Source organism: Hyperolius riggenbachi, chromosome 1, assembly GCF_040937935.1.
Source record: "Hyperolius riggenbachi isolate aHypRig1 chromosome 1, aHypRig1.pri, whole genome shotgun sequence".
In the NCBI taxonomy this organism is placed as follows: domain Eukaryota; kingdom Metazoa; phylum Chordata; class Amphibia; order Anura; family Hyperoliidae; genus Hyperolius; species Hyperolius riggenbachi.
The window spans coordinates 139,897,023-139,919,499 of record NC_090646.1 but is presented as its reverse complement, the minus strand read 5'-3'; the positions used below and the strand labels follow the sequence as shown (position 1 = coordinate 139,919,499).

General features: G+C 42.6%; 1 protein-coding gene across 4 annotated transcripts in view; it reads left to right on the top strand.

The window, feature by feature from the left end:
* Positions 1-22,013, top strand: part of CNOT7 (CCR4-NOT transcription complex subunit 7) — a 45,950-nt gene extending 23,937 nt beyond the window's left edge. For all 4 annotated transcript variants that reach the window (XM_068278628.1, XM_068278627.1, XM_068278629.1 and 1 more), the window contains 5 exons: positions 637-830; positions 8,656-8,817; positions 15,852-15,996; positions 17,443-17,553; positions 20,559-22,013. In XM_068278628.1, coding sequence (XP_068134729.1) covers positions 637-830; positions 8,656-8,817; positions 15,852-15,996; positions 17,443-17,553; positions 20,559-20,687 — 741 coding nt within the window. In that variant the 3' untranslated portion in view covers positions 20,688-22,013. The remainder of the gene's footprint in view (positions 1-636; positions 831-8,655; positions 8,818-15,851; positions 15,997-17,442; positions 17,554-20,558) is intronic.
* Positions 22,014-22,477: the final 464 nt, after the last annotated feature.

Sequence of the window (22,477 nt, the reverse complement as noted above, 5' to 3'; positions counted from 1 at the left end):
CGGAGGTTTGCCTCACCGTGGCGCAGATGTCTAGTACATTATACTTTGCATGCAAACCATATTGGAAGCCAAGTTCCTCCTAGCGTAATAAATGATAGCACTTGTCTTGGATGCAGGGCATGCATTTTTCAGTCTAGCAGAGGCAGTGTATGCCTGTGCGATTAACCATTCAATTGCAGCATGTGTTAAGGGATGCGCAGCCTTTCCCCCACTGTTTCTTAACTCTGTAATTATGTAACTATCAGGTTAGCTGCTCCCAGCCCCTCCTCCTGAGTTTCCTGTTTGCATGATAAGTAGTAGTAGATTTGCATATGATTTTCATCTGAATTGAATGCGAAGTGTGCAGAAAGTCTATTTAGGCGCTGCACACATGAGCTGGTGGTCATTTCAGATGCAGCGTTAGTGGTATGTGCTGGCGTTCTCCTCGCTGTTCGCAAGACAGCCAGGCAACTGAAGGAAATAAATATGGCCGCCTCCATACACCTCTCACCTCGGGTTCCCTATAACACCACAAGACACATACAGCTTAGTAGTTTTCTTAGTATGGTCGCATTGTGATGTGAAAGATTCACTTTTTCAAATGTACTTTTTTTTTTTGTTCTGAAAAAAAAAATGCTAACTTTTGACTCCTTGCAGGACACAGAGTTTCCAGGAGTCGTTGCGAGACCAATCGGAGAGTTCAGGAGCAACGCTGACTATCAATATCAACTTTTACGCTGTAATGTGGATTTACTGAAGATCATTCAACTCGGGTTAACATTTATGAATGAGCAAGGAGAATACCCCCCAGGAACTTCAACATGGCAGTTTAATTTTAAATTTAATTTAACGTAAGTCATAAAGTTTCTGTTCATCGTTTGATTATCATTGGTCATTCAAAACCATTTCTAAAGTGAAAATGCTCTAAGCGTAACCCCAGACACAGTCCTAAATATTCCATCTGATACAGGGCTACAGTTGCAGTTGGTGCCTAACTTCTGAGGTGGGATTTCTTATTATTGCAACCGGACTCCTGAATTGGGCCATAGAAACCCACGTAGACACAGGGGGAACATACAAACTCCATGCAGATAGTGCTATCCACTACACCACCGTGCTGCCTACAGATTATATGAAACCATTCATGTCATTGTCTCTCAGTGGAGCTCACTATTGGCCTTACCATAGCCTAAAGATAGCCATACATTTAACCATAGATCAGACCTGAATCTCATCAGGGAGGGATCTGTTCCTTCCACACACAGCACACATATTTTAAGTAACTAACAGCATGAAATCTATTGAAAATCTGTGGAATTGCATTGTTACCCTGCTGCATACTGTGTAACGCTATGGGCTGTCTACCTGCCACTGCCCTGCCCCACCCACAATCGATGGAGATGTTCCAACCAGTCAGATTAGTAATATTGATCTGATCAAAATTATGATTGATCTGACATGTTGGGGCAGATTTGATCAAAATGATCGAATCTGCTGGGTATCGACAGGGAAAATCTGTTAAGTGTAGCTTTAGGGCCACCTTTTAGACCTAATTTTCCCAGAACGTCATTGGACAGCACCCCTGGATGAGACTTGTCTCCCTCCCAATCGTGGACAGGAACTGCAAAAGAAAGATTTGCATAACAAATAGGCAGCCATATATAAGCTACTAGCTTACCCTCAGTACTTCAGTTCAGTTTCCTGTCCCGGACGGAATGCAGAGGAGAGGTCTCCAGAGTGCTATCCTTGACAGGTGTTCAGGGGCAACGTCTTTCAGGGCTCCAGTTAGGCTGATTCAGGTGACAGTGGGAGCCCTGCAGCGTGGAGGAGGCTTCTCCGTGCAAGGCAGCGGAGATATAGCGCAGGCGCGCTTGGGAGACAAGGTACTTCCGGGTCTTCCCGGAAGTCGTCACGCGCAGCGTCCAGTGTGACTCAGATCAGGCGGCAGGCGGCCGCGGCGGTCATTGCGGATCAGCATCAGCTGATCCGCTAAGGTAACGGTTTACAGGCGGCAGGTGCCGCAGAAGGGGGATAATTATGCTAATACGCTTAAGCAATTAAGCGGCAGGTGCCGCGGCTGGCTAACCTTTGAAAGGCTTATGCAAATGAGAAACATGCTAATGAACTGAGTATTCAGGTGGCTGTTTGCATTTCTTTGTGTCATGTGATGATTATTTAAATCTGTTTCCTGACTCACTCTGGTTGTCTAAAGTGAGCATGGAGGACGCTTCTGGGTCAGCTCCTGCGCAGTCTGCCAGGCCAGCCCAAGATACCTCTCTGGCAAGTACTTATGTACAAATTGTACAGTGTGTATATATGTGTATTTTTATATATACTAGAGAGGGTACTAATGGTTGGTTTGTTATTATGTTTTTTAGCCAGAAAAACATGAAAAGCCTGGAAAACAGGACAAATCTGACAAATCTTCCACACAGTCTAGTGGATCTAGTAAATCTGTGAAGAAATGTGCCATTTGCTCCTCTCGCTTGTCATCCTCTACCTCAAAAAAGCTGTGCCAGGATTGTACAAACAAACTGGTTAAGGATGAATCACCAGTAATCTTTAAGGATCTGATGGGATGGATGCGGTCAGAAATGTCTTCAGCCATCAAGGAAATTAAAGATTCTGCCATTTCTTCTCAGACTGTAGCTCCCAGCCCTGCTGAAATGCCTGGTCCTAGCAATGAGGTTCCTGTTAACCTTAATGTCAGTGGTTTATCTCCAATTCCTTTATCTCGTACTCCTGTGCAGGCTAGGAGAAGCAGAGATAGTGAGGTAGAAGGTTCTCAATTTTCTGAGGGAGAAATTTCTGCATTAGATGAAATATCTGAGGGGGAGGAGATGGATAAGACTGAAAAACCACAAAAGTTTGCTTTTTCTACAGAATTAATGAAGGATCTTTTGACATCCATGCATGAAACAATGGGTATTAAATCAGAGCAAAAACCCTTGTCACCCCTTGACCAAATGTATGAGGGATTGGCGGACCCCCAATCCAGGTTCATCCCGGTCCATTCTACTCTTAAAACTTTGATCAAGAAAGAGTGGCAAAATCCTGAGAAAAGGGCCTTTTGGCCAAAATCTTTATCTAAGCGTTATCCTTTTTCTCCTGATGACCAGGCTTATTGGGGCCCTCCGCCAAAACTAGATCCGTCCTTTTCCAGGGTTTCAAGAAAATCAGACCTTATGTTTGAGGATTTCGGAAACCTTAAAGACCCAATAGACAAGAAAATGGATAATGTTTTGCGTAGGGCTTGGGAGTCTGCTTCATTAACTTTTAAACCGGCAGTAGCATCGACAGCAGTGAGTCGATCTCTGAAGTCTTGGTTGGCAGAATTACAGTATAAAATAGCAAATGGGGTGTCTAGGGAAGAAATCCTTAATGACTTTCCTAAAATCACTAATGCCTCAGATTTTATGGTTGATGCAGCAGACGATACGGTTAAATTAACAGCCCGTACCACCGCACTAGTGAACTCAGCTAGAAGGGGAGTATGGGTTAAGACATGGAATGGGGATAACTCATCCAGATCTAAGCTTTGTGGTATCCCCTGTGAAGGAGATCTTCTGTTTGGGTCTAAGCTGGACGATACACTAGATCGTACAGCAGATAATAAGAAAAATTTCCCAAAGAAGCGCCCCTTTCAGAATAAACGGCCATTTCGGGCCCCCGCTAAAAATGAAACGGATAGTAAATCCTCCAGGGGTAGAAGATGGGCTCCTTACAGGCAACAAGGACCCCGCAATACCGCTACTAATACTAAAAAGACAAACAAACAATGACGCCATCATTCCGGTGGGGGGGAGAATCACCAACTTTTACGAAATATGGCAACAACTATTCACCAATCAATGGTTACTAAACATAATATTAGAAGGTTACAGAATAGAGTTCGAACATCTCCCCCCTCAAAACTTTGTCTTAACACCTTGTCCAAAAGACCCAGCCTTATTAGTAGCCCTCCAGTCAGAAGTAAAGTCTCTTCTTCAGAAAGGAGTAATTCGACAGGTTCCAGCATGTCAAAGAGAACAGGGATTCTACTCCCCAATCTTCCTGGTAAAAAAGCCTCAGGGAGCCTATCGATTGATTCTAAACCTAAAGAAATTGAATCTAAAAGTCAAATACAGGAAGTTCAGGATGGACAATATTCGATCTGTGGTTCATCTTTTACAGAAGGACGATTTTTTGGCATCCCTAGACCTGAAGGATGCGTATCTACATCTACCAATCCATTTATCCTGCCAACAATACCTGAGGTTTGCCGTGTGGATGGAAGGAGAGGTAAGACATTTTCAATTTAATGCCTTGCCTTTCGGACTATCGTCTGCCCCATGGCTATTTACTAAGGTTATGTCTGAAGTATTAGCTCTTCTCAGGTTAAGACACGTTAATATTGTCGGTTACCTTGATGATTTTTTATTATGGGGTTCTTCTGAAAAATCCGTTAATGATCAGCTTTTTATAACTCTGGGCGTCCTCCAGGAGTTAGGTTGGTTAATTAATTGGGAAAAGTCTGCTCTGATTCCTTCCCAGTGTCTAGAATTTTTGGGTTTCAATATTTCTACCAGAGAAGAGAAACTGTTGTTACCTGATAGGAAGATCATTGCTATTTTTAATAGTATTTTCTCATTTCAGAAATTAAGAAGCATATCGCTAAGAAAAGCCATGGCTCTTCTAGGACTTCTAACCTCTGCCTTTCCGGCGATCCAGTGGGGACAGTTCCATGCGAGATTTCTACAAATATGGATTTTGAAATCTTGGAACAGGTCTCTGGTGACTCTAGACAAGAAGATCATCATTCCACAAAGTGTAAAGACTTCCCTTATCTGGTGGCAACGTCTGGATCATCTATCTCCAGGTCATCTATGGAATTATCCACAACAGAATACAATCACAACCGATGCCAGTTTGTGGGGTTGGGGAGCCCACTTCAATTCTCTGCCGGCTCAAGGATCATGGAATATGACAATAAGGTCACAGTCATCGAACAACAGAGAGTTGCAAGCAGTATGGCAAGCCTTACTACATTTCGGCCCCCTAATAGAGAATTCTCATGTCAGAATAAGAACAGACAACAGGAGCGTTGTAGCTTTCCTGAACAGGCAAGGGGGCACGAGGAGTCAATCCTTATGGGAAAAGACGGCAAAGATCCTATTCTGGTCGGAGAGAAATCTTTTATCTTTAACTGCGATACATTTAAAGGGAACCTCAAACCACTTGGCGGACTACCTCAGCAGGAGGAAGTTAGACTCGAACGAGTGGTCACTAGATCTGGAAGTTTTTCAGCAAGTGACGTTACAATGGGGTTGCCCAGAAGTAGACCTATTTGCAAGGAGAGCGAATGCGAAATGTCAACAATTTTGTGCCCTGTTTCCAGAGGACCTACCTTGGAAAGTAGACGCCTTCTCGATCAATTGGGGAGAGTTACTGATGTATGCATTTCCTCCAATACCATTGCTACCACGAGTAATAAAAAAGATTATTCAGGACAAGGCTCGAGTAATCCTGATAGCTCCACTATGGCCAAAGAGACCATGGTTCACGTCACTAAGAACACTAGCGGTTACAGATCCGATAGTCTTTCCTCCCATACCTCACTTGTTGTCCCAGGGTCCAGTGTGGCATCCGAGTTTAAACAGCCTTCACCTTTCAGCCTGGAAGCTGAATGGAGCATCCTGAAGTCCAAAGGCTTTTCAGACGAATTATCAGAAACCTTGATACAGAGTAGGAAGAAGGTGACTCGAGTAATATACCAAAAGGCCTGGAGAGTGTTTAACGAATGGTGCTCGGAAAGATCTTGTGACAATACATCACTTAAATCCGTATTAGAATTTCTTCAGTGTGGATACAAGAAGGGGCTTAGTATAAGCACTCTGAAGGTACAGGTATCTGCTCTAAGCGTATTTCTAGAAAGACGGCTGGCAGAAGAAAATCTAATTTTAAGATTCTTCCAAGCTTTAAAGAGACTGAAACCAGCAATCAGGTCCAGAATACCCTCATGGGATTTAAATACTGTCTTACAGGGGTTATGTGAAGCCCCTTTTGAACCATTATCACAGATTTCGGATAAATTTCTTACTCTAAAAACCATTTTCCTGCTAGCTATTACTTCAGCTAGAAGAATAGGTGAATTACAGGCATTGTCTATTAAAGAGCCCTACTGCGTCATTTCTGAAGATAGAATTACGTTACGCACGGATGCAGCGTTTCTACCAAAGGTTGTTTCCTCATTTCACAGGAATCAAGAAATCTTCCTTCCTTCCTTTTGTGAGAATCCTAACAATGACAAGGAAAAGAGACTTCATTGCCTGGATGTGAGGAGATGTCTTATACAATATATGGAGAGAACAGGTCCATGGAGAAAAACTGACGCAATGTTCATTCTATTTGCTGGGAAACAAAGAGGCAACAAGGCGTCCAAAACGACTCTAGCACGATGGATCAGACAGGCTATTACATTGGCATATCAAGCTCAAGGGAAGCAGTTAGGGTCTTCAATTAGAGCTCATTCTACAAGAGGAATATCGACTTCCTGGGCAGAGAGGTCAGGGGCATCAATAGAACAGATATGCAGAGCTGCTACCTGGTCAAGTCACAATACCTTTGTGAGGCATTATCGCCTAAACATCTCAGCCGCAGCAGATTTATCTTTTGGAAGAAAAGTACTGCAGGCAGTGGTCCCGCCCTAGATCTCATATCTGGTACATCGTCTCATCCAGGGGTGCTGTCCAATGACGTTCTGGGAAAGACAACTTTACTTACGGTAACGTCTTTTCCAGTAGTCAGAAGGACAGCACCCCTGCAACCCGCCCTATTTTTGGGTGGAATAATAATTATGTAAGTAGGCATTTATACCGGTCCGTGTCATCTTTTGTATTAACTGAAGTACTGAGGGTAAGCTAGTAGCTTATATATGGCTGCCTATTTGTTATGCAAATCTTTCTTTTGCAGTTCCTGTCCACGATTGGGAGGGAGACAAGTCTCATCCAGGGGTGCTGTCCTTCTGACTACTGGAAAAGACGTTACCGTAAGTAAAGTTGTCTTTTGAGGGAGCCAAGTAACTTTTATCATGTGTTTTCGTGTTGAAGAGGAAACTAATGCAATATACAGACTATCCCACAGATACAGTCTTAACTGAAATCTTGGCCACCAATCATTATTTTAATATGTTCCTGAAGTGAACCTGAAGTGTGTGTGTGTGTGTGTGTGTGTGTGTGTGTGTGTGTGTGTGTGTGTGTGTTATTTCCTCCTAATGCCTCGCTCCTCCAAGTATGAGCACCGCTGCACTACACATATGCGAGTCCTGGCCGTGGCTGTAGCACAGAGTCGCTCATACCGTTTTTACTCCATGCACAAGCAGCTCCATACTACTTTACGGGTGTGGCCAGGACTCGTGCAGTGTGACTGCTTGTACTCCGAGGGGAGCTAACCTGTGAATAAGAGGGTCTCGGCAAGCAGCAAGGATGGCACGGGAAGACTGGATTATCCAGAGGCTTCCCTCTACCTTGCTGAGTATCTAACCCCACCCCCTCCCATCAGGTTTGCTCTTAATATAATGTGTGATGATTATACTAGCTCTGTATGTGTCCACCCTGCTAGTCTGAATTCAGGTCAGTGTTGGCATGTTGGGCTTTGACAGGCCCAGTTGTCATTTTACATTATTTAAAGAGAACCCAAGGTGAGAGGAGTATTGGGGCTGACATATTTATTTTTCTTTTAAACAATACTAGTTGCCTGGCATCCTGCTGACCCTGTGTCTTTAAAGGACACCTGAGGTGAGAGGGATATGGAGACTGCCATATTTAAGCAATAACTGTTGCCTGCTGATCCTCTGCCTCTGAAGGTGCATACACACGCACTACGGAAGCCAACATAGTATTAAAGTATTAAGGTGTGTGCACACGTACTATGGAAGCCAACAACGGGTCCGTCAGACCCTCCCACTGAGCGGACTTTCAGCAGACAGTAGTGCGTGTGTACGCACTGTGGCGAACTGATAAGGCTGTTCCTGAATGATTCGCTGAGCGGATCGTTCAGGAACAGCCTTATCAGTCCGCCACAGTGCGTACACACGCACTACTGTCGGCTCAAAGTCCGCCCAGCGGGAGGGTCTGACGGACCCGTCGTTGGCTTCCGTAGTGCATGTGCACACACCTTAATACTTTTAGCCATAGACCCTGAACAAGCATGCAGCAGATCAGGAGTTTCTGACATTCTTGTCAGAATCAACAAGATTAGCTGCATACTTTTTTCTGGCATTATTCAAACGCTACTGCAGCCAAATAGAACAGCAGGCTGCCAGGCAACTGATATTGTTTTAACAGGAAATAAACATGGCAGCCTCCATATTCTTCTCAATTTAGTTGTCCTTTAATACTTTTAGCCATAGACCCTGAACAAGCATGCAGCAGATCAGGAACTCTGGCTCAGGTTTTACTGGATTAGCCATATGCTTGTTCCTGGGTTTTGACTCAGACACTACTTATGCCAGAAGATCAACAAGGCTGCCGGGCAACGGGCATTGTTTACATGGAAATAAATGTGGCCATAATATCCCTTTCACCTTGGGTTCAGTTTAAAGTTGATCTAAACTCAAAATGACCCTACCTTCACCAATACGTCAGGTTGATATCTGTGACATACCTACATAGCCTGATTTCTTGCTTTTCTGCACAGGGAAGACATGTATGCACAAGACTCCATAGAGCTGCTCACCTCCTCTGGGATCCAATTTAAGAAGCATGAAGAAGAAGGCATTGAGACTCAGTATTTTGCAGAGCTGTTCATGACCTCTGGCGTGGTGCTTTGTGAAGGAGTGAAATGGCTTTCCTTTCACAGGTGGGAATACAACTGCAAACAGACGCAATGTGTCCTTGTGCTTAGTAGCTTGATATAGTTCACCTACAAATGTAATTCTCTATTGAATTACCCTAATGTGTCAATAGTAGTCCAATCCGGCAAGCTATCAATTTTACTCTCCAGTATGTAAGAAATGATTGTTGTACCACCTTACACCACTTGTCTAGATATCAGCAGGGTTTACCTGCTCCCTGTATTGGTTTATAATGCTTTCTGCAGTACAGTTCTAGATGCATGGCAATCCCCTGACGCTCAGCAAAAATGTACTGCTACATCCAGTCACCATTTCAATTTATAAACTGTCCAAAATTGGTTGGCTTTTTATCGATTAGTTTACTGGCATATCATGTTGTTACCTGGGTCTTCTACCAGCCCCCTGCAGCCATCCTGAGTCGTCGCTGAGTGTTCTTCCAGTCCCCCGCAGCCCCCCTCTTTCGGCCTGGCCAGTCGATGGCCACTACGCACGTGCTGCCTCGGGCGTCCTTGATCACGCTCCTGTTGCCAGGAGCGTTATGCGAATGCGCCATAGACATTTGACTGGGGTTGCACATTTAAATGAAAGAGGAGCAATGTGGGGGGCTGGAGGATCGCCCAGTGATGGAGCGGGCACAGGGCGGCTGCAGGGGGCCGGTAGAAGCTCCAGGTAAGTTAAACTCTTTTTTTTTTCTTTTGATTTAGGTTCACTTTAAGATTGTTGGTTTTCCATCAGACAAATATAAACAAATGCAGTCTTTCCCTTATTAGTATTTATTAGATACAGAAGAACAAAGACTTAAAGAGAATTACCTTGGGAGTCCTTCTCTGTTCCTCTGTTCAATTGCATGAGTCCCCCGAAGTGCGGCGAGGTAAATATTTACCTACCGCGATCCTGCGCAGGTGCAGTAGTGGCTTTCTGTTCGGGTTAAGGCGGAAATTGCAGAGCCCAATTGGATCCGCTTTACTGTGCAGATGAGTCCTTTGCGCCTGCGCAGTAGAGCGGATACGATCAGGTTCTGCTATTTCCGCCTTACCCAAAGGAAGTGCCGCTACTGCGCTTGCGCTGGATCCCGGAGAGGTAAATAAAACTAGCTTGTCGGGGGAGGATTCGGAGGGGTGCCAGCGCTGGATTCCTGCTATCTACAGAGGTCGGGGAAGCCTCATTGGGACCCTGAGGTTTCCCCCTCCTGCGGGAATTATCCCCAGAGGTTTTTTGTTGTTGTTTTTTTTTAAGTTACAGAGTCTCTTTAAAGAGTACCTGAACTGGCATAATTAGTTAAAAATAGGTACATTAAAGGGAACTTAAACTGAGAAGGATATGGATTTTTCCTTTTAAAATAATACCAGTTGCCTGACTCTCCTGCTGATCCTGTGTCTCTAATACTTTTAGCCACAGCCCCTCAACAAGCATGCAGATCAGGTGTTCTTACTGAGGTCAGACTGGATTACCTGCATGCTTGTTTCAGGTGTGTGATTCAACCACCACTGCAGCCAAAGAGATCAGCAGGACTGCCAGGCAACTGGTATTATTTAAAAGGAATCAACCATATCCCTCTGTTTAGGTTCCGTTTAAAGAGGAACTCCAGCCTAAACAAACATACTGTCATTAAGTTACATTAGTTATGTTAATTAAAATAGATAGGTAATATAATCTCTTACCAACACTGTTTTAAAAGAACAGGCAAATGTTTGATTTCATGAGGGCAGCCATCTTTTTGGTTGAAAGGAGGTGACAGGGAGCATGAGACACCATTCCAACTGTCCTGTGTCCTGAGCACCTCTCCCAGTTGCTAGGCAACGTGAATAACAATATAGGAAATCCCATCATGCTCTGTACAGTATCAGGGAAAAAAGCCTGGGCTTTTTTTCTTTGATGGGTGGAGCTTAGCTAAAAATGCAGCTAAAAATGATGCTTTGGTAAGAAAAACAAAGTTCTGACGCTGTGAAACTGTTAAAGAAACACCAAGACTTTTTCAGTTCTGCTGAAGATTTTTAGTCCGGAGGTTCACTTTAAATACTTGCCCCTACTAAGAATTTGTCTGATGTCCCTTTTTATGTTTCCCAGTGCTAAAAACCTGGAGTAGTTTTCTATGTCCTAGGTTCTCAACGTGTGGTATGCGTACTCCTGGGGGTACTTCTGATGGTTACAGGGGGTACTCAGGCTTTATATACTTAACCAAGCATAACAAATTTAGAGTTTTAGAAAATTATAAATCTTATTTCAACAACACCAAATTAGTGTTTTAGCTAATTAAAAGCAATAGTAAAGGCTTGGAAATGTTTTAGAACCAATTATAATGTACTACGATTAAATATATATTTGTCAAGGGGTACTTAAAAGGGTTTTAAAAGGGGTACATACCAATAAAATGTTGAGAAACACTGATCTATGTGAAGGAGCTTGTCAATTCAATTCCTTTCCTTAAAAGGAAACAGAAGCTAAACCAGATGAGACTATAAAGGTACGTACACACGCACTACGGCCGCCAACGACGGCTCCGTCAGACCCTCCCGCTGGACGGACTTTGAGGCGACAGTATGCGTGTGTGTACGCACTGTCGGCAGACTGAGGCCGTTTCTGAGCGATCCGCCCGACTGCCGACAGTGCGCACACACGCTACTGTCGCCTGAAAGTCCGCCCAGCGGGAGGGTCTGATGGACCCGTCGTTGGCGGCCGTAGTGCGTGTGTACGTACCTTTAGGATGCAAATGCTCATAATGTAAGTCATTGGGGACTTGAGCCACTGGCAAAACTTTCTAGAGTTGTGTTTAGTCGTGCACCGCATGCCACTAGTAGCATAGCTTTTTTTTAAATGTAATTTTCAAGGGCTTTACTGCAGGCAACTCCTTTATTATTAGTTCAGGCTTTAGCTTGTCTACAGGTAACTCTTTCTATTTGATTTTTGGTCTGATCACAATAATGAAGCTTTCCCTCCTCTGATAACAACTCTGTTGCCAGTTTTCAGACACTGGTATTTAGCCGTGTCTGTATTTGTCTCCTCTGTAAAGGGGCCCATACACCTAACGATTTTCCCGACGATATACAGCCGTTTCGATCACAGTGATCGAAACGGCTGTGAAATCGCAGCGCACACCGCTGACAGAACGATCGATTTCCGTCCAAAATCGATCGTCCCGTCGATTCCCGTCGACCCATCCGTGCGGAAGAGTTTTCTCGGTCGCCGACGGGTCGGGAGTGCGTCGTTAGCGGCGTTCGAATGCCCGATGACCGACGCAATACAGCGGTAATACATTACCTGCTCCAGCCGGCGCGAGTCCCCTGGTCTTCTTCTCCGCTTCGGGCTCCAGACCGTTTCTTCTCCGCTTCGGGCTCCAGAGCTACACAGAACTTCGTCCCGGCAGGAAGTTTAAACAGTAGAGCGCCCTCTACTGTTTAAACTTCCCCTGGACAGGAAGTTCAGTAGCTGGAGAGGAGAAGACAGCGGGGACTCGCGCCAGCCGGAACAGGTAATGTATGCAGGGGGTCTGGGGGCGGCAGCGGTGGCAGCTCCACAGATTGTGATCGGTTTCAGGCTAAAATCGATTCACAATCTGTTTGCAGTAAAGGTGGCCATACGATCCCTCTCTGATCAGATTCGATCAGAAAGGGATCTATCTGTTGGTCGAATCTGATGGCAAATCGACCAGTGTATGGCCACCTTAAGAGCTGTTTTTGTGAGTCAGGCAGTTCTGAACAGTGCAAGTCCTCTGCAATGCTTTGTAACCTTCCTGTCTTTCCATTATGTCTGACAAGGAAGTTAATAAACTTTGTAGCTGTACCGTGACTCAGAAAAGGTGATGGATAAAGAGAAATGAGACCGTAATCTCCTAATCCTTCCTTGGAAGTCACGGTTTCTCTTTGCAGAATTTTTATTACGAGCTAGAAAGATTGTTTTAGGCGATTGGGAATTGTGTGTTGCCCGTCATTCATTTTATTTAATTTTTTTGCTTCTTCTCAGTTATAAATTCATAGTCTCTCATATATTGGGCTTGATTCACAAAGCGGTGCTAACAGCACGCTGATGAAAAGCCCTTTATCACGCCTAAACTCAGTTTAGGCGTGATAAGTTTAGGCATGAGAACTATAGCACCAACTGGGTTAGCACCGCGGTGCGCAGCTGATCAAAAGTTTTGCGCTAGCAAAGTCTGGTGCACATAGCATAGAGTTTAATGGCGCTGCTTTGCGTGCTGGAGTTTGCGTGCAATCTACATTTATCTAAACTTATCACGCCTAAACTTATCACGCCTAAACTGGCTTTTCACCAGCGTGGTGCAATGGTTATCACCCCTAAAGTCTAACTGGGTTAGCACCGCTTTGTGAATCGAGCCCACTGTGTTACAGAGATGTTAGTTAGGTTTCAGTTTGTGTTGATTTCAATGAAGTTAACGTCAGTCTTCCCACGCTGATCCGGATTATAAAGCAGATTACAAAACCAAAGGTCTTTAATCCTTGTTAATACATGTGGTCATCAATGCCACGTGGCTTCATGAGGACTGAGCTAGCTCTACACTGAACACATCAATGCCACGTGGCTGCATGAGGACTGAGCTAGCTCTACACTGAACACATCAATGCCACGTGGCTGCATGAGGACTGAGCTAGCTCTACACTGAACACATCAATGCCACGTGGCTGCATGAGGACTGAGCTAGCTCTACACTGAACACATCAATGCCATGTGGCTGCATGAGGACTGAGCTAGCTCTACACTGAACACATCAATGCCACGTGGCTGCATGAGGACTGAGCTAGCTCTACACTGAACACATCAATGCCACGTGGCTGCATGAGGACTGAGCTAGCTCTACACTGAACACATCAATGCCACGTGGCTGCATGAGGACTGAGCTAGCTCTACACTGAACAGGCATTATTAAAAAGTAGAGTTTAGTAAAGAGTATCTTCAAGAAATAAAAAAATCTGCTCCAAGTAAACTGTAGTGGGGCCCCATTATTCCAAGTGTATAGACAGCTGAAAGCCTCCCGTCTTCCATATTAATAACTTTGGTCATGGAAATGGAACAGAGTAACGATGTTAATACACAGTTATGCATGAGTGGCCGTCTGTTCTCTAGATTCATCTCCTATCGACCCAGTTTTGCGCCCTGTAACATGGTGCTATTCAAAGTATATGAACCACACCACATCATTTGAGATGCAAGGGATTCTGTTGTCACCGCGCCGACCATGCAGTGTGTTGCCAGAATCGCACACAATGGGGTTGATTCACTATAACAAATAGCGAACCTCCTGTAACGCTCGCTATCTCCTTTTGCTCCCCATACTGCACGCTTAGCGTGCCTTATCAGAGTTAGGCCCACTGCACACCAAAACTCTCTAACAGATCTGCAAAACGCTAGAGGTTTTTGAAGCAGATTTCAGAGCGATTCTAGGTATGTTTAGAGACGTTTTCTAAAGATGCCTAGCGTTTTTTTGGAGCGTTTTTGTGTAGCAGATTACAAATGTTACAGTAAAGCTGTTACTGAACAGCTTCTGTAACAAAAACGCCAGGAAAACCGCTCTGATCTAGCACTTTCCTATAAAAAATGCTGCAGCCCCTGAGTTTGCATTTGTGGAAAAAACGAACCGCTCTGGTGTGCACCAGCCCATTCACTTTCATTAGCCAAGCGGTTTTCCCCCTGCAAGCGTTTTTAAAATATGCTTCAGAACCGCTCTGGTGTGCACCAGCCCGTCGTGTGCTTTGTCAGAGTTAGCGTGCCTTATCAGAGTAGCATAGCGATCGCTACAAACTTATGTCTGCTAATTGGTAATGATGAGCTCTCCACTTGTCAAGCCCTGAGCCCTGGCGGGTCTAATCACTTTAAAGGACATTATCCCCACACTTTGGCCCAATAGGCTGCCTGTCAAGTTTTTTTGTCAAGCGACAGGCAGTCTATTGGGCCAATCAAAGTGCGGGGATAATATCCTTTTAAAGAGACTGAAGCGAAAAAAAAAATTATATGATTTGTATGTGTAGTACAAGCTAAGAAATAAAACATTCTGAGCAGAGACATAAGTCTAATATGGTTTCCAGTACAGGAAGAGTTAAGAAACTTCAGTTGTTATCTATGCAAAAGAGCCTTCGAGCTCCACGACTTTCAAAGTCGCAGATAGCTCTGTCTTCTGAAGCTTGTTATCTCAACTATCAGTCATTGTATTTACTTTTTCTCTGCAGACGACAGATCAAAAGTTCACTGGGCTGCTCTGTAAAATCATTTAGAATGCTGAGTAGTGTGTAAACTGCAAATATTAGAGAATGATGCAATGTTATAAAAACACTATGTAACTGAAAATAAAAATATAAGAATATTTTCTTTGCTACTAATGTTCTAGTAAAAATCTGTACTACACAACCAATTCATTATATCATAATATTTTTTTTCACTTCGGTGTCTCTTTAAAGTGAATGGGCCCACAGGAGCTCAGGGCAGGATGAGTGGAGCTCTCGTCATTGCCAATTAGCAGGCATAAGTTCGTAGCGCTCTCTATGTTACTCTGATAAGGAATGTTAACTCTGATGATGCACGCTAAGCGTGCAGTAAGAGGAGCAAAAGGAGATAACGAGCTATTTGATATAGTGAATCAACCCCATAGTTAGTAAAGGTGCACATTTCTTCTCTGCTTGCGTTGCATCGCATGCCACCACACATTTTGTATATGGTTGTGTTTTATGTACTTTACAGAGCACAATGCAACTCTCCAGTGTGAAACTAGACTAAATCATCTATTTATTCCTTATTCACTTAGATATCTAATAAATCCTAAAAATATGTAGTTAATGTGTGAAAACTTTTTCAACAGGCAAACGATCAGTGGGGGGAATGAATGTCTTTAGTGATTGTGAGCAATGAGTGTGTTCAGGATGCTCCCAGTATCAGTTTAGTTCAGTTTTCATGAGTTTTGCTTAGATTATGAAATAGTAATGTAAGAAACAAAACTGTATTTGGATTTTTTTTTCTACTTCTATACATTTGACCTGCAAGATGATATTTCTCTTCACAAATCATTTCATGGTCTTGTGTGTGTTCTTTATCACAGCGGCTATGACTTTGGATATCTAATAAAGATACTGACTAATTCAAACTTGCCTGAGGTTGAGCTGGACTTCTTTGAAATTCTTCGGCTATTTTTTCCAGTGATCTATGACGTCAAATATCTCATGAAAAGCTGCAAAAACTTAAAGGTATGGACGTGAGTTATTGTTTCTTAATTTCAATAAAGGTTAATATTAAGATGGGGCATGGCAGTGTGCTGGTAGTCAGGCGCTACTTTGAAGACCATTCATGATCAGCTCAGCTGAAAATCTATAGCGTATAGATGTGTGCTACATGTGTCCTAAGCCTCTTTAGCAAATCAGGAACGACTTGAAGTTTCTGTAGTGGGGTGCTTCTCACTTATTCACTCCTCCCCCAATAGAGCAGAACAAAAAAAAATAAAGGAGCCACGATCAATGTGGTGTTTTTTGTTTTTTTTGTTTTTTTAAGATGAATTTAGACTTAAAGTGTACCAGAGATGATTATTAATTAAATATTTATACATACCTGGGGCTTCCTCTAACCCTCTCTGTACCGATCGCTCCCACGCCGTCTTCCTCTGCCTTCTCCTTGTCCTGGTAGAAGCCCTGTAAGTTTGGCGTCCCCTTCTCTGTACAGTAGTACTGCATAGGCTCAGACAGCTCCTGGGGCTTCTACCAGCCCCCTGCTGCAGTCCCGTGGTCTCACAGTCAATCTCGGAACCTCCTCTCCCGCGCTGCCAGCTACTTTCGATTTCGGCCGAGAGGTTGCCTGCGCAGGCCTGGCCACACGTCTCCTTCTTCGCGTTCCCATCTGCAATAGTGCTATTGTGGACGGGAATATGAAGAAGACTTTGTGTCGTCTGGCCCGTCTGTGAATCGAAAGTAGCTGGCGGCGGGAGACAGGTGGATCCGAGATTGACTGCGAGGCCATGGGACAGCTGCAGGGGGCTGGTAGAAGCCCCAGGTGAGTAAAAATGTTTTTTTCCTGTTTGTTTTTTTACTAGGCTTAAAGAGGAACTCCAGTGAAAATGTAATAAAAAAAGTGCTTCGTTTTTACAATAATTATGTATAAATGATTTAGTCAGTGTTTGCTCATTGTAAAATCTTTCCTCTCCGCGATTTACATTCTGACATTTTATTACATGGTGACATTTTTACTGTGGGCAGGTTATGTAGCTGCTGCTAGCTGTTTTGGCAGTTGGAGACAGCTGTAAACAGCTATTTCCCACAATGTAACAAGGTTCACAGACAGGAAACTGCCAAAAGTACCTCCGTCCTCAGAGCTTCTTGTGGGAGGGGTTTCACCACAATATCAGTCATACAGCGCCCCCTGATGGTCTGTTTGTGAAAAGGAATAGATTTCTCATGTAAAAGGGGGTATCCGCTACTGATTGGGATAAAGTTACATTCTTGGTTGGAGTTTCTCTTTAAATGTCTCTTTTAAGCTATGCATGCACATTCCTAATTCAGAGCCTGTTAGTATTTACACACTACTTGTAAGTGATTACACTCATAGGTCCACATGTGTGCACTTCAGTTCCTGTGTTTTCTGAGCTAGACAATTGCATAGCTGAAACAAAAGTGAAGTCTGCAGCTGACTTATCCTCTCATCAGGGTGGACTGCAAGAAGTGGCTGAACAACTGGAGCTGGAGAGGATTGGACCTCAGCATCAAGCAGGATCCGACTCTTTACTAACAGGAATGGCATTCTTCAAGATGAGAGAAGTAAGAGATCATATTAGTCATTATTGTCACTTAAAGGAATACTTTGTCACAAAAAAAAAAAAATGAGTTTAACTTACCTGGGGCTTCTTGTAGCCCCCTGGTATCATCCTGTGCCCACATCATCCTTCAGATTCCCTCCGGCCATCGGCAGTGAACCCCCGCAAAGCTGGCCTTTTACCAGCTACCACGCATGATCGTGCTCCGGCAGCCGGCAGTGATCTGCGCGTGCGCAGTAGCGATTTCTAACAAAATGAGATTACAAATCATTGCAAGTACCTAGAGAACATATTGTTAAACCAACTTGTGGAACGCTAAACCAATATCACATTTTAATTTGTGATATTTAATGTTTTTCTGATTTAAAATACAAAACACTAAGAACATCTGTTTTAACTTTTTAAATCATAAATAATAAAAATCTTTATAAACTCATTTACTATGTTGTGAAGTGCTATAACACCACAACACAGTACATTTATAGATGAAGCCCCACACACAAGCACAGCAGTGCTGCTAGAGACCAGAATGTCCTTTATACATTAAATATAAAAATGTTACTGAGAAAACTTCATTCAAACATTGAGACAGAATTCCCAAGGGTGTAAAGTGGATTTGACATCTGTTATTTAGCACATCCGCTACAATAAAACAAGAAGCTGTTGTAAATTACCTTGAATTGGCATCTATCAAATTTAGGACTCTTTAAGGGCTAGTGAGCAAAGATTAAAAGGTGAATTTAGGTCAAAGTGAAAATTGCTGATTGAGATTTGGGCTTTGTACACAAGCCAAACTGAAGTAGAAAGTCTGTGTACACAAGCCATTAACCACTGAGGGGGTTTTACCCCTTGAGCACCAGAGCAAATTTCACCTTTCAGCGCTTCTCCATTAATTCACCAATAACTTTATCGCTACTTAGCACAATTAATTTATCTATATCTTGTTTGTTTTTGCCACCAATTAGGCTTTATTTGGGTGGTACATTATGCCAAGAATAATTTTATTCTAAATGTTTTTTAACAGGGAATAAAATCATTTTTCAGTTTTCGGCCATTATAGTTTTTAAATAATACAGGCTACCGTAATTAAAATCCATGTATTTTATTTGCCCATTTGTCCTGGTTATTACACTGTTTAAATTAAATATTTTATTTGGAAATAAAGGTGCATTTTTTCAGTTTTGCCTCCTTCACTATTTACAAGCCCAAAATGTAAAAATTACAGTAATATACCCTCTCGACATACATATTAAAAAAAGTTCAGTCCCTAATGTAACTGTCCTTTTTATGTACTTTTTTTTTGTGGGGGGGGGGATAGGTTCTAAGGGAGAGTGTGGGAAGGAAGGAGTTAAAATTGTATGTAGGTGTAATGAAATTAAGTCTCTCTTTTTTTTTTTTTTCCAGTGCGTCCTGTAAGCATACTATGTACGCTTACAGGAAGTGATCCATGGATGTGTAACTTTTTTTTTTCCCAGAATGATCGTGGCTTCTTATAGAAGTCGGTGATCATTGCAGCAGGGACTTGGATCAATGAATGGGAGCTGTGTTCCCATACATTGACCTCTTGGCTAACTGGCGGCGATGCATACCCCTGCATGAGCACGCAAGCGGGAGTGTGGACAGCGGCGATGGGGATGTGTATATCTACACCCCAAGTGCGGAAGTGTAGTCTGGTGGGGTGTAGATATACTGTCCCCGGGCACTGAAGTGCTTAAACTGGGAGTGTTCAGCAGGTTTCCCCAGATGCTAGCTGATCATTCTTGTTGAATCTGACCCGCCTGCATAAAAGGAATGAGATATGTGACTGAACTGGAAGAAAGTGGAATATAAGGGCTGCCATTTTGTTCTCTTCTAAAAATGGTTGCTTGACAGTCCCAGATAAAGTGGAATCAGAGGGGAGAGGGGGAACTTCAATAACATAGTTTTAATTTTTTTTTTTCATTGTCTTCAGCCTTCAGTGTTTTTTCACCTTATGCATCTGAGCAATTTTCACTTCCCATTCATTCAGCAATAACGTTATCACTAATTATCACAATGAAATAATCTATATCTTGTTTTTTCCGCCACCAATCAGGCTTTCTTTGGGTGGTACATTTTGCTAAGAAATATATCATTCTAAGTGCATTTTAACGGGAATATTAAGAGAAAAATGGAAAAAAATCATGATTTGTCAGTTTTCGGCCATTATAGCTTTAAAATAATACATGCTACCGTAATTGAAACCCATGTATTTTATTTGCCCATTTGTCCCGGTTATTACACCATTTAAATTATGTCCCTATCACATTGTATGGCGCCAATATTTTATTTGGAAATAAAGGTGCATTTTTTTCAGTTTTGCGTCCATCACTATTTACAAGCTTATAATTTAAAAAATATTAGTAATATACTCTCTTGCATATTATAAAAGTTCAGACCCTTAGGTAAAAAAAATTTTTATTGTCATTTTTCCTAATTAAAAATGTTATTTAAATATTTTTGAGTGTGTGGGAGGTTAACAGTTAATTTTAAATGTCAAAATGTCTATTCATTTTAATAAAAATGTATGTAGATGTAGTTTTACTAATTGGCCACAAGATGGCCACAGTTTGTTTGGTTTTTTTTTTGGCTTCCTGTAAGTGTACTACAGAAAGTGAAGAGGGGAAGTGTAACAGAACAATTACGGCTTCTCCATAGAAGCCAGCGATCGTTGTAAGGGACTTAGATCAATAAATGGGAACTACTTTCCCATTCATTGATCTCCGGGCTAATGGGCGGCCTGCGCACCTCTGCGCTTCCAGCCCTGCAAACCCCGGTGGCTCCGTTTTTGTTTTTTTTTGTGTTTTTTTTTTTTTCATGAACGTAGCTCCTACGTCCAGCATGCATATTTGGACGTAGGAGCTACATCATGGAGGCTAAAGTGGTTAATATATTACAATACCAAAATATTTTTTTAGTAGTGGCATGTAGTTCTGTTCTTCGAGCAAGCAGCATTGCACATCTCAAACGTTGTTGTCTTCACTTTTCCAGATGTTCTTTGAAGATCATATAGATGATGCAAAATATTGCGGCCACTTGTACGGGCTTGGCTCTGGGTCATCGTACGTTCAGAACGGCACAGGAAATGCATATGAAGAAGAAGCCAACAAGCAGTCGTGACCGCACAGGACAGCTACCACCTTTCCTCAATTTTTTTATCTCTGGTCACATTGTTTGGACATCCATGCACCCATCTCTCAACAACATTGTTTTTTTTTGTCTTGCGCTGTATCCATACAGAACTATTGGCCTTCAACCAGACTGGTGTCTTACTTTGCCTTTACATACATACTTGCCATTAGCTCACTTATCTGCCCCAAGTTTCAATCTTTTGATCATCTTTGTGACTCTCGCCTTGTGGAAACTGGTGTCAGATTAATTCTTAAGTGACCGAACAGCTTCGCAGGACTGGCTCATTTGATGCCAGTGTCTATCATTCTACATCTCTTTGCACTGCTAGTTTCAAGAAGCTGTCAGAGTGCAAATAAGGCACCCGTTTAAGTCTTCCTTTACGTTGACTGCTGGATAAGAATGTGGTGCAAGCCAAGAAAAACAAAAATTACATCATCAAACTCCTCCCATTGTCCTTCTTTGCACTCATGAACGTAAAACACTTGACTTTTATCCCTAAATCCATGTTTACAGTCACTTTTTTATTTTTATGAAATATTTATTTGGTGCTTTTTTTTGGATTTCGGAAGTTAGAAGTTAGCTGGAGAAAAATGGCCTCATATAATAATAATACATGGGCTACTGTAATAATAAAATGTACAATCCCAACAGCTTAGCAAAAAATAAAGAAACTGCAGAAGATTTTGATGTAGGAAGAAAATACAATATTCCTTTGTATTTACTACTAAAATGTAATCATTTGTTGGCAATAACAAAAAAAAAAAGTTCAAACTTGGGGCTGTGCATTGGTCACCATAGCAACTGTTGACAAACTTTATTGCCAGTGACATGACTCAGTCTGTTAACTTTCTGAAAGAAAGTGGAAGAGCAGTTTGAATGATCAAATCTTCATCTCTCCCCCAAGGTGAACAAATCTCGTTGCAGGTCTTGTTGATGCTTTGATCCATTTGACAATATGTTTGCAATATATTTCTTATATTGTCAAAATCGATGTTCAAGTACTTAGCCTTTCAGCATTAAGTGCTGTTGTTTTTTGTTTTCCCGTGTGGGTTACTGACTCATTCATATTCTTCAACAAAGTGAAATGTGTGTTTTTATCCACACACTGTTGACCCCCTGTACAATACGGGGAACGTTGTCTTTCAGAACTACTTAACTTTGTACTTTGTTACTTGATTTTTTTTCCCTTCCAAATAAGTTACAGTGTTGTAACGGTGTGATCCTTTTTAATGCATATAAAAAAAAACTAAAAAAAAATTTGCAAACAAAGGATATTTGTTTTTAGAGCTTTTGTAAATAAAGGCTTAAAAGTTATTTACTATTTGATTATGATCCTTTCTGTCTTTATGAATTTGTCAGCCGTAGCGGTGAGAGAGAACTGGTGCCAGATTACTTACTACTTTTATTTTGGCTCATGACAACTCTTTGTATATTGTTTAGTTGTGTAGAAAGTGGATGGGGATAAAGGAACTGCCATGCATTTATTTCTTTAACCACTCTGTGACCACCTAACGCAGGATGACTGCCGCAGAGTGGTTTCCTCATTCCTACAGGTTGCACTGGTGCGTCATCTTGCGATGTGCAAGATTAGCAGGGAATGAGTGCACGTGCGCCCAGCAGGGGGCTCGCGGGCTCATTCACTGCAGATGGCCGCCATCAGCCTGCGATCGGAGCTGGCAGGCTGTAAACAATTTTAAAAAAGTCCAAATCAGTTGCTATCTGCGATCTACTGCAGCGCTGTACAGGGGACAGCTCTGTCACTGAACTGTCCCCAGGAG